Source organism: Apaloderma vittatum, unplaced genomic scaffold (genome assembly GCF_000703405.1).
Source record: "Apaloderma vittatum isolate BGI_N311 unplaced genomic scaffold, ASM70340v1 scaffold16779, whole genome shotgun sequence".
In the NCBI taxonomy this organism is placed as follows: Eukaryota; Metazoa; Chordata; class Aves; order Trogoniformes; family Trogonidae; genus Apaloderma; species Apaloderma vittatum.
Window position 1 is genome coordinate 23,745 of NW_009737130.1, and position 13,090 is coordinate 36,834.

The 13,090-nt window shown below is 36.9% G+C and overlaps 1 protein-coding gene across 1 annotated transcript in view; it reads left to right on the forward strand.

The window, feature by feature from the left end:
* Positions 1–13,090, forward strand: part of SNX13 (sorting nexin 13) — a 42,689-nt gene that overhangs the window by 22,675 nt on the left and 6,924 nt on the right. Inside the window, exons 13-20 of the mRNA XM_009877232.1 lie at positions 118–222; positions 1,842–1,974; positions 2,700–2,737; positions 5,812–5,881; positions 8,072–8,244; positions 10,341–10,448; positions 11,412–11,522; positions 12,779–12,940. Coding sequence (XP_009875534.1) covers positions 118–222; positions 1,842–1,974; positions 2,700–2,737; positions 5,812–5,881; positions 8,072–8,244; positions 10,341–10,448; positions 11,412–11,522; positions 12,779–12,940 — 900 coding nt within the window. The remainder of the gene's footprint in view (positions 1–117; positions 223–1,841; positions 1,975–2,699; positions 2,738–5,811; positions 5,882–8,071; positions 8,245–10,340; positions 10,449–11,411; positions 11,523–12,778; positions 12,941–13,090) is intronic.

Consider the following 13,090-nt stretch of genomic DNA (forward strand, 5'->3'; position numbering starts at 1 on the left):
TCATCAAGAAGTAGTTACCTTTACTTACAGAATTGCAGAACTGCATTGGATTTTATTAGTGAAAATAGAAACTTTCTTACTTTATGCTGAAAAAGTTGATTTGCATCTCTGTGACAGGCATCCCCAAGAGTTAATATTGATGACAACTTAGTAGCAAAACTGGCAGAAACGCTGAACCACGAGGATCCAACACCTGAAATCTTTGATGACATTCAGAGAAAGGTATACTCTATTCATCCTGTATTTCATAAGAACTTTTAATGCTATATAGTATTAAATGTCACTACAGCCATTGAAAAAGGAGGAAGGAGCTCAAATACTTGAAACCTAAAACCTGTTTTAACATTTTTTTTATTCTATAAAAATCATACCCTAAATTGCCAACTTCTGCTTAGCCATATGTAGCCCGTGGTTTTCAAAGTAATAGACAGAAGGAGTAGGTCTCCTGTATGAAATTAATTATGAAGCATGATTTAGAATTATGGGATTATTATTTGTGTTCGTGCGCCAATTTAAGAAGAGTGCCTGAGCAGAATAATTAAGTGGTATAATTTTGATATGGTTTTAACTCTCTTTTTCAAAGGTGGATGTAAGTATGTTACCATATTAAATTATCTTTCCAGAGGTTAATGTGGCTGTTCTGTTTCTGCAAGCCTGCACAGTGTAGTGCTCAAAAGCAACTGAAGTACTAAAAATAAAAGTATTTCTACTACCTGCATATGTAGACTTCATCTCTCAAGTCTGATACATGAATAAATAAATTTTTTAAAATGAATTATTAATACTCTGGCAGTAAATAGACACCCATTCTGAGAGGTTCTTATTTTAAGTCATTAACTCCATGTTCTCATTCATAGCGATATGAGCTGTAGAACTTAGAATCCCTCTGTTGTACTTCAGGCCCATGTTTAAGACTGATGAAAGCACCTTGTGAAGTCTGTGTTGCTCGAAGTAGGTTACAAATGTTGTGTGTGATTTCTGCTGAAGGACATACATTTCTCATGTTAGCAAAGAAATTGTCTTCCTCAGACATGCCTGAGAATTTTACCCATTCTTACTGGGTGATAGCACTTGTAAAAAGTGTTTCATGAAAAAACAAATCAGAATTTAAATATTCTAGAGTTGACATGAGTATCCAGACATTATGAATTCTCACTATGTATAGAGATGTGTGTGTATATATGTATATACTGTCACTATATAGGCTAGATAGGTAACATTTTGAGGTGATAGGGTTAAACTATATTGGCCAAACTGGAAAATTGTGAGAAGGTAGTATGTGGTATCTTTCCTCTCTTCCCTTCCCTGAAGTTTTTGTAGGTCTATGATTATACTTTATCATCAAAGAAGGACTCTGAGAGAGAACTTGTGAAGTGAGTAAAGGCCAAATTTAGTTTAGTGCAGTTGGAAGGATTAAGAAGAGAGGAAAGAAGCATTTATTATTAGAATCATAGAATCATAGAATGGCCTAAGCTGGAAGGGACCTTAGAGATCATTTTAATCCAGCCTCCCTGCCGCCAGGGACGCCACCTCTCGAGTAGATCAGGCAACACATTTAGAGTTAATGTGCTGCTTCCCTTCCTGTAAGGGCATGTCTCACTATTTAGAAAGGTGATTTCTGAGACTGTATTGTATTTCTAGTGCCATTAATTCTCATAACCCTTCTGTTGAGAGTAAGCCTGAGTTGAAATTTCAGACACTTGTAGTGGGGTTTTGAAGGAAACCCAGAAACACGTAATTAGAATGAATAGATGCTGGTCAAGTAGAATGTGTGAAAGCTTGTATGATTAATTAAAAAATGGAAGAGGTGTTTCTGAGGTTGGCGTTTTTGTTTCCGTAAGGTGTATGAATTGATGCTGCGAGATGAAAGGTTCTACCCTTCGTTCAAGCAGAACGTGCTGTATGTGCGGATGTTGGCTGAGCTGGATATGCTGAAGGATCCTAGTTTCAGAGGATCGGATGATGGGGAGGGAGGTGAGCTCGATGTCTAAGGGGGATTTCCTGGAATTCTTTATTCTACTTCAAAACGAAAGTAAGAAAATGATCTCCACTGTTTTGAGAAATGAAAAGGTTCCTGTACTATCTCTGATTTTTAAATGAATGGTTTTTTTCTTGTGGTTTTTTTTTTTGAAAATTTTGGGAGTAAAATAGTTAGATTTTTTCTGTAGTAACTTTATTAATCTCGTGTACTTTTTCTGTCAAGTCTCGGGAATAAGTGTGTTGCTAAAACAAGTACGCGTCTCAGTTTTTCCTCAAAAATGAGACTCTTCAACATGTTTTAGTATGTAACTATATGCTTCATCTGGAAATAGAAATTGAATGTACATAGGAGATGTAGCTTTTTAAAGCAATTAAAATAATTCTTCATGTTAACTGAAGTACAAATCTAATGGAAATTGCTTAACTGTTAAACTGACTCCTTAATGACACGATTTCATGTGGTGATACGAGCTTAAAAATGAATGTTTTCTGGAGTATTTATTTGATATCTATAGATGTATAAATGTTTTCCTATAGGTGTTTTTATTCAAACCTAAAGTCCTTATATTCTGGGTGCAGCATTTTGCCCCGTGCCACAGTTGTCTGTTATTTTCCATAATGGTCTGTCATTGCACTTTTATTTCTTGTGTATGACCTTACATTGGAGAAAATCATCTAACCTCTTTTTTTTTTTCTTTCCCATTTCTTGCTGCTCTCAGAATCTTTCAATGGGTCTCCTACTGGCAGCATAAATCTGGTAAGTGCTCGGATATTTTTTTTTTATTATTCTTTTTTTTTTCCTCTCCAACAGTAGGAAAAGTGTTATAAAATAGTTAAAATAATGCACTGTAGAGGTTTTAGTTCACTGCAGTTTTCAGTTCAGAAGAAGTTTTGGAATCAGATTGAAACACACATAAGGTATCCATCTGTAAGATAAAACTGTCCCTTCTGTACTTTCCACTGTGTTTTAATTAATTTTTGCATATTTTCTCACAGAAACGGTGATGATCTGCAGTTGATTTATGCAAAGAATACTTTTTTTTATCCATGTTTGGGTTTTTTTTAAATAGATGTGAATTTAGAGTTAGGTAATAATAGATGAAACAAAATGGAAATCTTGAAGGATTAAATTCAGTAGACTTTAAGAGAGGCATTGAATTAGATTTTTGTGTGTGGTTTTATTTTTTTTTAATTTTGATTTAGAAACATGAAAGTATCTGGAGTTTATCTGTTAAAAATATGAATCTTTGTTCTAATCTGACCAGCTTCACTTTTTGGTATTTTTTTTCCAAGCAATTCTTGACTGCGTCAATTTATCAGAACCTTTTCTTGGTTACCCGAATGTACTTAAATATTTGAAATATGCTTCCGCATGTACTGGTGGCTGAATACTGAATACTTCCGCCCAACTTTTTCCAAGTAGTCTCTCCTGTAGAGATCTTATTAGGCTTAAAGTGTTTTAAACCAGAAATCAAATCACAGTTATTTAAAAACAAAATACCATAAAACCGTTGATGTATTTTCTTCCCTCCCTCTCTTCTTTCTTCAGACTCTATGTAGTTGAGCCATGTGGTATGCAAGGTTTGGTCGTGCATATGAGAAGATTTTTCCCAGTCTTTTAGTTTTAGAAAGTTTTGCAGTCTGCAGGCAATTTCCTGGCTTATGTGATTCTTAGGCCCTTCTCCTTCAGTCCTGGAAGACGTAGCTCCTTAGGAGTTCCAGTACAATGGTTAGATCACGCTTGCATGCGAAGGAATAGAGCTTATTTTGTCCAGGAATGCATTTAACATAAATGTCAGTGTGTTTCCATGTGAGGGTTATTTGTCTGTGAGGTTGGTTTATTTATTTATTGAAGCAGGAGGGTTTTTTTTTCCCATGGCTTTCCTTTGGTTGCCTTTTGGAATACAAAGCCAAGGGGGAGGTGGTCACCTGATACAACTTACACAAACTCCTGTCAGATGCAGAAGGAAAACTTAATGTAGCCATATTTGTTATAAATTTACATGCCCTTCCAGTAGCATTTCACAAGAGATTCTTTTAACTGACTAATGTCTTAAAATGATCTTTCAAATGCCTCAAGTACTTTTTCTAAGAACGTTCTGACATACCAAAGTCCTGTGTTTTCAGATGGGGATTTGCCATTGCAGTGGCTCCTCTGGCTAGTGATAATCTCCTCTTTTCCACACTAAGCTATAAAGTCTTAAAGCCTTTATCAAGCTCTACTACAATACAAATAGATATTTGCATGGGGCAATTCCAAGTCTTGACTTTTGTTGTTGTAAAAAAAGTATTTGTGGAAAACTACATTTAAGTACATGTATTATTTTTGTGAAGAGCGAAGAACATTCTAGCAGCAATGCAAAATAAATCTCTGTTTATGCAGAAGAACTTTTACTTTCTGTAGTCCATACTGCTCAGGGCTTGCAGTGCTTTTACAGGTGTTTGAATCTGGTAGATTAGTTTTTTCTGGCTGAATTCCATGTCGAGAGTAAATTTCTGTACACATAGTTTAGCTCCCTTGTGTTAGTCAGTTACATGAAGAAAAATAGACCTTGGAAAGGTTACTTCAAAGGTCAGGGGATTTCTGTACTTTTAGCTAATGATAGTGTACTAAGTAAGATGAGGTTATAGTGCGATATTTTTCCTTTTTAATTAACTTGTGTTCCTGTGAATATACCTAATGTCAAAGGTATTAGATTATATTAAACACAAACTGTTTTATCTCTTCAAGTTTCAGCCATTTCATTTACTTATATTAGTTATTGCTGAATAGTGCCTTGCCACAGCAGTTGAGTGTTTCCTGAAGTTTCTGTTCTAAAATACATCACTTGTAGTTTATGCTTTCACTGTAGGAATGTATTTTAAGATTATTTGGAAGACTCAGAACTATTTTAAGGAAAATACATTTTACAAAAATATCCTCTTAATTTCTCTCTTTTAATTTGACACATTAATCTACTACATTAAACCAACAGAGCATATTTTGGAGGTATGAAACCATTGGAAATATTTATAGACACTTGCAGATTTCATCTAAATGGATCTATAGTACGAACTTTAGGTATTGCTTTTGCCTTGAGTAAATAGGAGGACATATCCAAGACATTGAGTGGCAGCAGAAATGACTGGGTTGATCTTCTGGCAGTCATTAGTATATGATTCTTAGTAGTCAAATCCATTAATTTTAAGTAATAGCAAAGTTTTTCTAGAAGACCCGTTAGGCTTCTTTTGATTCCAGTAATTACCAAATAGGAAGACAGAGAGTTAGCCAGCTGGGGATTTACCGGTTCCATTTTTTATGAGGGAAAACATTTCTGAGAAAAGCTTTTGCAGATTTTTACATACAGCAGAGAAAGTATTCAAGTTTTAGTGCACTGTAACTTTTATACAATGCTTTAAGTCACTTGGAAAAAAAAAAAAAGAGAATGATATAAAGCCAAAATATCTGTTACACAACATCTGTATTTCCACAGTTATTAGGGGTTGTTTAGGTTTTCTATTTATTTATTTTTAATGCTCAGTAAAAGACTACTTGTTGCTGTACTTCTGTTAGAGTTGAGATACCAAATGAAAGTGGCAGATATTGGAGAGATCACAAAACTGTGAGAGGCTGGTAGGGGACATGAAGGGCCCTGCACTCTGTAGAGAAAGGCTTTAGGAACCAGATTACGCGTTGTTACGGTGCATTAAGCTGTTCTGTTAGAGTAGTGAACTGGAAATTTGTGAATGAAATAGGTGAATGAAAAAGCCTGTCTCAAATGAGATGTGTCTGTGATCTTATTGTCTGTTACTTGTTTCTTCCTTCTCCCCTTTCCCCCCCGCTCCCTGCAGTCCTTGGATGACCTTTCGAACGTCCCTTCTGATGAGACAGTTCAGCTCCACGCGTACATCTCAGATACTGGTAAGTGAATCTGTTATGATGGCTACTTGATTTCCACCATTTATTTTGAGTTTTTTGATATTACAGGCCCTTGTAATCCTAATCCTTTTGGGTTTTTTAACCTCATAAAACATTTGAATTCGTATTTCCCACGTTGTCCTTGTAAATGGAAATCCTTACGGAATGGATGCTGTAAGTCATAGACTATATGTCTGTACTTAAAATGATGCAATTTTTGTTTTTTTATTGTAGTATTATTATTTTTCCTATCTCTGGAGAATCATTCATTAAACTTAACATTGTGTAGCATTTATTTTAACAGCTATTTAAAGAACAAATTCTGAAAGCCATCTCTCTCTTTCCAGTGACACAATTCTTCGCTGTTTCCTTCTCTTAGTACAATATTTTCTCCTATTTTTTGTGCTTCCCTATTGGTTTAACTTAATTTAAGGTGGCGACTTCTGTCTTTACGCTGGTGGCATTTTTGGTTATCTTTTGAAAAAATTTGCCTAGTGATAAAGATTTTTATTATTGAGAATAAATAACAAACTTCTCAGGTATTATTTGCAAATATTCAAGTTAGATGGGATTGCACTGGGAAATTAAATTGTGTGTTGATATTCAGATACTTTTTTTTGGTACATTTTGCTATGCAATACACTTGTAAGTCTATACATTTATACAGACACATGAGCTGTGAGCGGGAATTCTACAGCTTGACATTTTAATTAAACTCTGTTATTTCAGCACAATGTGAGAAGATGGTGCAATCCAAATCTCTCACACTCAGTCCTCAGAGAAGGGGAAAATCATTCAAAAGTTAAGAATCACAGTTTTGCTTTTTTTTTATTAAAATGGCACGTGATACTTTTTTTCTGAAATAAACTTAGAAGTTTGATTGTTTGGATCTGAGGGGAGAGGTAAGCTTAGCACCACACAAATCCTGATAAATTTCTAACCTTGATGGCAACATGTTGATAACCACAGCTTGCCTGGGAATCCGTGATAGCCCAGTGAAACCAGGGAATATGTACAGGTTCATGTTGTAAGATAGGAGTAAACTGGACGTTGTCTTTCTCCTCACCTCATGTTTAAACAAGAAATGCAAGTCCCGGCTTTCTGGGTGCTACGGGGCAGTAGGTGCTCAAGCTCCTTTCCTCTGCTGGTCACTGCCCCTTATTGTGCTTGTGGGGAACGTAGAAGATCTTGTCCATACTTTTGAGGATTCACCGTGTCTTGTGTTGGAAAACAAATCCTGTTTAGGAGGCTGTGACCATAAGGGTGAAGGGGACAACTGTTTGTGTTTTCTGCCACTCCTGACCTGCAGCTTGGCAGCCCCTCTGAGGAGTGGTGTGGTGGCTGCAGGGCAGAGCTTGGTACTTCGAGGTACATCCCCTTTCCAGTTCAAATAGTGTGCAGTTAGAGCAGTACTGCTTCTCAGTTATTCTCTGCATTAAGTGGAAGATCTTGAGGAAACTCTGTACTTGGAGGAATTCTGTGATGAGAACTGAAGTTTTTAGTGGAGAACAGAGAGATATTTGCTTCTATTTAATATAACTGACTGTGTTCTTTCCATTTATAAATTGACTTCTCGGTAAACTGTGTGTGTGTGTACACACAGAGAATACATTATATATGTACACACATATACAGAATACGTATGTGTGGGGGTATGTATAACATTTCTGTTGACTTAAGTCGTGTGGGAGGTATTTTCATCTTAGTTAACGAACTACTGATGTTAATAACAAAACCAAATGCTTACATCTTGGTAGCGCTGTCTTATATTTACAGATTTTTTTTGACAGACGCAGTTTTGCAACATGACTAGAGTACTTTGCAGTAGTTCTGTTCTCACACTTCTTTTTCATTCATATCTTAAGTTCTTTAGGTTAAAATTATTTTTTTAAAGATCTGTTCACTGTTCTTAGAAGTTTAAACTTTTTCTATTTTTTCTTATGTTTTGCATGTCAGTGAAACTTGTCTAATTTTAAGGCTGCTTAATCTCTATATTTAAGTTTACATAAGTTTCTGGAGGGTATTGCCTAGGCAGTGTTTTGGTTAAAAGGATGGCTTACTCTTCTGCCTGCATGTCCATTTTTTGTGTCTCAAGTCTGTCATTCCGGACATTTCTTCACTTCACGTTTGTGTCCTTTCGTCTTCCTTCTTTCTGTTTGTTCCTTTTTTTTATTTTTCTTTTTAAACAACTAGTCTATGCTGACTATGACCCATATGCTGTGGCAGGAGTGTGTAATGACCATGGCAAGACATACGCACTGTACGCTATCACAGTCCATCGGCGAGGCCCAAACAGTGAAGAGACTTGGAAGACATATCGACGCTACAGTGACTTCCATGACTTTCATATGAGGATCACCGAGCAGGTAATTAATCTCAGAAACCTCCTCTGGAGGATTCTTCGGGAGGTGTTTTTCTGGTATGACACGAGTATTGGCTCTCTCAAAGTAACTTAAGATGTGGAGTTACAGCACCACGTCATTACAGCACCATGTCAGGTCCTCCTGCCCCTCTGCTCTGCCCTGGTGAGGCCACGTCTGGAATCTTGTGCCCAGTTCTGGGCCCCTCAGCTCAAGAGAGACAGGGAACTGCTGGAGAGAGTCCAGCGCAGCCACAGAGGTGATGGACGGAGTGGAACATCTCCCTTCTGAGGAAAGGCTGAAGGAGCTGGGTCTCTTTAGCTTGGAGAAGAGGAGGCTGAGGGGTGACCTCATAAATGTTCATAAATATGTCAAGGAGGAGAGTCAGGAGGACGGAGCCTCTTCTCAGTGATGTCCAAAGACAGGACAAGGGGCAATGGGTACAAGCTGAAGCATAGGAGGTTCCACAAAAACATTAGGAAAGCTTTTTCCCTGTGAGGGTGACAGAGCCCTGGCACAAGCTGCCCAGGGAGGGTGTGGAGTCTCCTGCTCTGGAGACATTCAAAACCCGCCTGGATGTGTTCCTGTGTGACCTGCTCTGGGTGATCCTGCTCTGGCAGGGGGCTGGACTAGATGATCTTTCGAGGAACCTTCCAACCCCTGACATTCTGTGATTCTGTGTCATTTTCCATTGAAGTGTAATTTTTTTTTGCTGTCTGTACCATGCAGTATTTGTACCAAGTAGCTTACAGGTGCTCATTTATACCGCTTGGTATCTGATGGCTCTATAATTGCTCTAAGAAAAGGAAATGGAGCTTAAAAAGCATATCCCCCCACCTCCCATTTGCTTTAAAATGTTTATATCAAAGGGCAGCTGGTCTCAGTGGTGTATTTCATTTGTTGTATTTGTCACAGGGATTAAGAAATAAAAACTGAGCTTGTGAAGTAGGTGGTTAGATTTGAAGTGAAGTGTTAAGGTTCGGTGGCATCTCAGAAGGGGGACAGCTGTTGGCGGCTCAGTGTACTGCTCCACAATCTGCCTTTTATTGCTCTGCTTGTGTTCTCAGGCTCCTAACTGTCCTAAAATGAAAGAAGGAAAAACAGAGACTTGTAATTCACCAGCTGGTGCAAAGTAGAACCTGCTGACTTGAAAAAGTGTCAAAAATGCAGTGCTTTTAAGAGAAGGGTGAAATACTTTTAAACCAAGCTTTGGAGAAGCTGGATTTGACTGTGTGAACTAATCAGAAGTGTTGGATACATCCCTTTACTCTGTTATTCAGAGAACAAATTTTATGCAGGTAGCTTAGGTGTTGTAAAATTACAACAGTAGTACAAATACAAAAGACTTTACTGAAAAAGTAAATGTTTTGAATTTGTGATTATCTTAGTGTGCTGTCAATAAATATGAAATACAAATTATTGGGGTTTTTAAATTTATTTTTTTAAAAATTAAGTGTTTTGAAGAATCCCTGACCTGCTGAAACAGGTATGGATTCCTGACCTTACAGTGAGATAATGTTCTGTGGGTATGGGGCAGTCATTTAAAACTGCCGTACCAGTAAATGACTAGAAAAAAAAAATGGCAGAAGCAAAAATTTTCAAAACGGGAAAGCTCAGAAACCTCTGGTTGCTAAATCCAAGTTCTTCAAACTTACAGAAAATGGAAACATTATCCTCCAACACTAAGACTGCGAAAAGTAAAAAGATTCCTGTACTACTTTGTAACATCTCAGAAACTCACAACAATTTTAACTTTCTTTTGACAATACAACAGACATTTCTACTGAGTTTGTGGGCACAGGAGTGTCAGTGATACAGCGAACACCTGTCTTATTGACATGTTAGGGCTAAAGGTTACAATCTTCCATTTGAAATTAATAGGAAGGGCAGGGATTATTCTATTATTTTTTTCAGAGAAAATAATTGCTTGATTTAAAATGGAGTTGAAGTTACCTTTCATGCAGAAATTATACGCCAAGTTGCTATATGGAAGATAAGAATAGGTGAATTTGATGACCCCTATAATTTCTGAACTTACATGGTTATTTGAAACTCTTTTCAAAGCAGAACAAAGAAGTCATGCCTTTTTTTTTTTTTCCTAGTTTGAAAACCTTGCAAACATACTGAAACTTCCTGGCAAAAAGACATTTAACAATATGGACAGAGAATTTTTGGAAAAGAGGAAAAAAGATTTAAATGCATACTTGCAGGTAAGCTGTTACTCTTTTTTGATTGTATTCTACACTGGAATTATTTTTTGTGAGTTACAAAATCTGTTAGCATGTGCTTTAGATGGTGTAGAATCTAAAAAAGTACATCCTAAAAACTTTGTATTGTCTAAGTTCATCTTTTCTTTGCTGTTTTGGTTTATTCTCAGCTGGTTCAGTCCCAGCTCTTCCGAGATGGTATAGAATCTAAAAAAGTACATCCTAAAAACTTTATATTGTCTAAGTTCATCTTTGCTGTTTTGGTTTATTCTCAGCTGGTTCAGTCCCAGCTCTTCTGAGCCGGTGAGGTTTGGAGGCGCTGAACTTTCTTCTGTTACACCTGAGTTTGTGGTTCTTCTCTCTTGTGCTGTTGCCTAAAGATTGGTGACGCACCTGGTCCGGCCGTGTAGCACAACCACGTAACTTCTCTCCTTAGAAAACGCCTGTGTCACCCCAAGTAAAGGAACTCAGTGTCCCTACTTCAGAGGACTTTGTGCTAATTTAGCACTAGAATACTGATACTAATAAAACTCAATGGACATGTTAACAGTGAATAAGGAAGATGAATAAAACATTGTGAAATCTGATTGTTCTGTTTAGAGTGCTTATATTTTTTCCTTTGTGAGGTATGTGTTCAGCTTTTAATAGCAACATTTTTTTTTAGTTACAGAGTTTGTCTTTTTTTTTCTCCTTGGAGTTTTAGAAGCAATTTGGGTAGTCATAAAGTTCTGTATTTTTCTGTGAGATGGTGTAATTAACACACTAGTTAAAATTATGGGTGTTACCAAGAAGCATATTGTTTCCCTCATAAGAATAGTGTAACGCTGGAATCAAATTTAAAGAATCAGTGAGAAAAAGCATTGCAAGATGTAGTGTCTTTGTGCATGGTAAACTTTTACTGAACTCAATGGAATGACCTTTCTCATTATTTATTAAAAAGCACCTTTTAAAAATTATTTTACTCAGCTCTTGTTAAATCCTGAAATGATGAAGGCTTCTCCAGCTTTAGCCCATTATGTGTATGACTTCCTGGAGAATAAAGCCTACAGCAAAGGAAAGGGGGATTTTGCACGGAAGGTAAGAATGTTTTGCGCTGTCAAGGTAAATTTAGAGCATTTGTTAGTGCAATGATTGCGTTAAACATAGATGTTAAACTGGTATAAACAGCTATAGGGCACTTTCAAAGCAACTCGCAAGTGAGTTGCTTTAATACTTCGTGTGTGGCAAAGTGTCTGACGGCATATGGAAGCAAAAATTTACGGTTTTTATAAAAGTAAATTTATTCGTATGATAAGGAAATTAAATTTTCAGATCAGACAGTGTATTGGGCAAAGACTTATTTTAGAAGTGTGTTTATTGCAAGTTACTTTCTGTCAGAGATCTGTGACTTTTTTTTTTTGTAGTCTCATATCTTCCAATTTCTTTTTTTCAGTTCTTTACTCTGTATTTGCTGCTGTTACCATGCTCTCCACTCTTGAGCCCAAAACGTGAAATGCATTTCCCTTCAAAAGCATGTTATATATTTAACCATTGAAACCATTCAGAGTCACTGGTCAAATTCAGAACTCTGAGCTGAGCATCGTTTTTGTTAAGACGCGAGAACTCTCTTCAGTGGGCATCTGCTTTGCAAATACAGTTCTTTTGAAATCTTAGCAATTTTGACATGTTGTCACTTCAAGCTGTTGTTCTGCCCATGTTCATTAAATATCTCACAGTGGAACAGTTAAATACTTATCAAGGCTTACGTAATGATGGAGTGAGATTTGTTTTCCAACTTACCAGATTTTTCATAAATTTGACTTCTAAAGGGCGTCACACTAGTATATGTGCCTCTCTTTGGACTGAATTTAGAGTATAGGCTGAAAGAAAAATTCTGACAGTTTCTATGGAGCTACTTTATGTTTTTAGTTATACTTGCCATGATATTAAAACGTATTACACCAGAGTTGTTTAAAAGAGGCACGTTTCAGAAATGATGAGTTGGAAGCAGTGAAGCATCTGGAAGTAGGAAGCTTAAAAGGGAGAGCTAGCATTGAATGGAGAAGAAAAGGAAAATAAATTCAAGCTAAGAAAAGCTGAGGGATGGGAAATGGAAGTGACTCAGGAAGAAGATCTGCTGAAAGATGTAAATAGCTACAGAAGGGCTGTAAGGAAGGCGAACTGCACATGAAAGTGAAGTTGAAACTTTATTCTGCATTCTGTAATAAAGTTAAGCAATTTGGGTCGTTCTTTTTGTTATTGTTCTCTGGAACAGTGTGATACTTCTCATAGTGTATTAATAGCCTGGTGTCCTCATAGATTATACAATTCTGGTTAAACGTCTTCCCCTTCAGATGGACACATTTGTAAATCCACTGCGTAACTCTATGAGAAATGTATCAAACGCAGTCAAGTCTCTCCCTGACAGCCTGGCAGAGGGAATGACTAAAATGTCAGACAACATGGGTAAAATGTCAGAGAGATTGGGACAAGACATAAAGCAATCATTTTTCAAGGTAAGAAAATATTTGGTAGCTAATACGTACTAGTGAATTAATAGGAGGTTAGCTGTTGACTCGTTTAGGTTGTGTACTAGAGTGAAGAGTCAAGTCATTAGGCAGGAGAGGGTTCTGTTTTATACCCATACCCTTTTAGTGAGGTTCAGC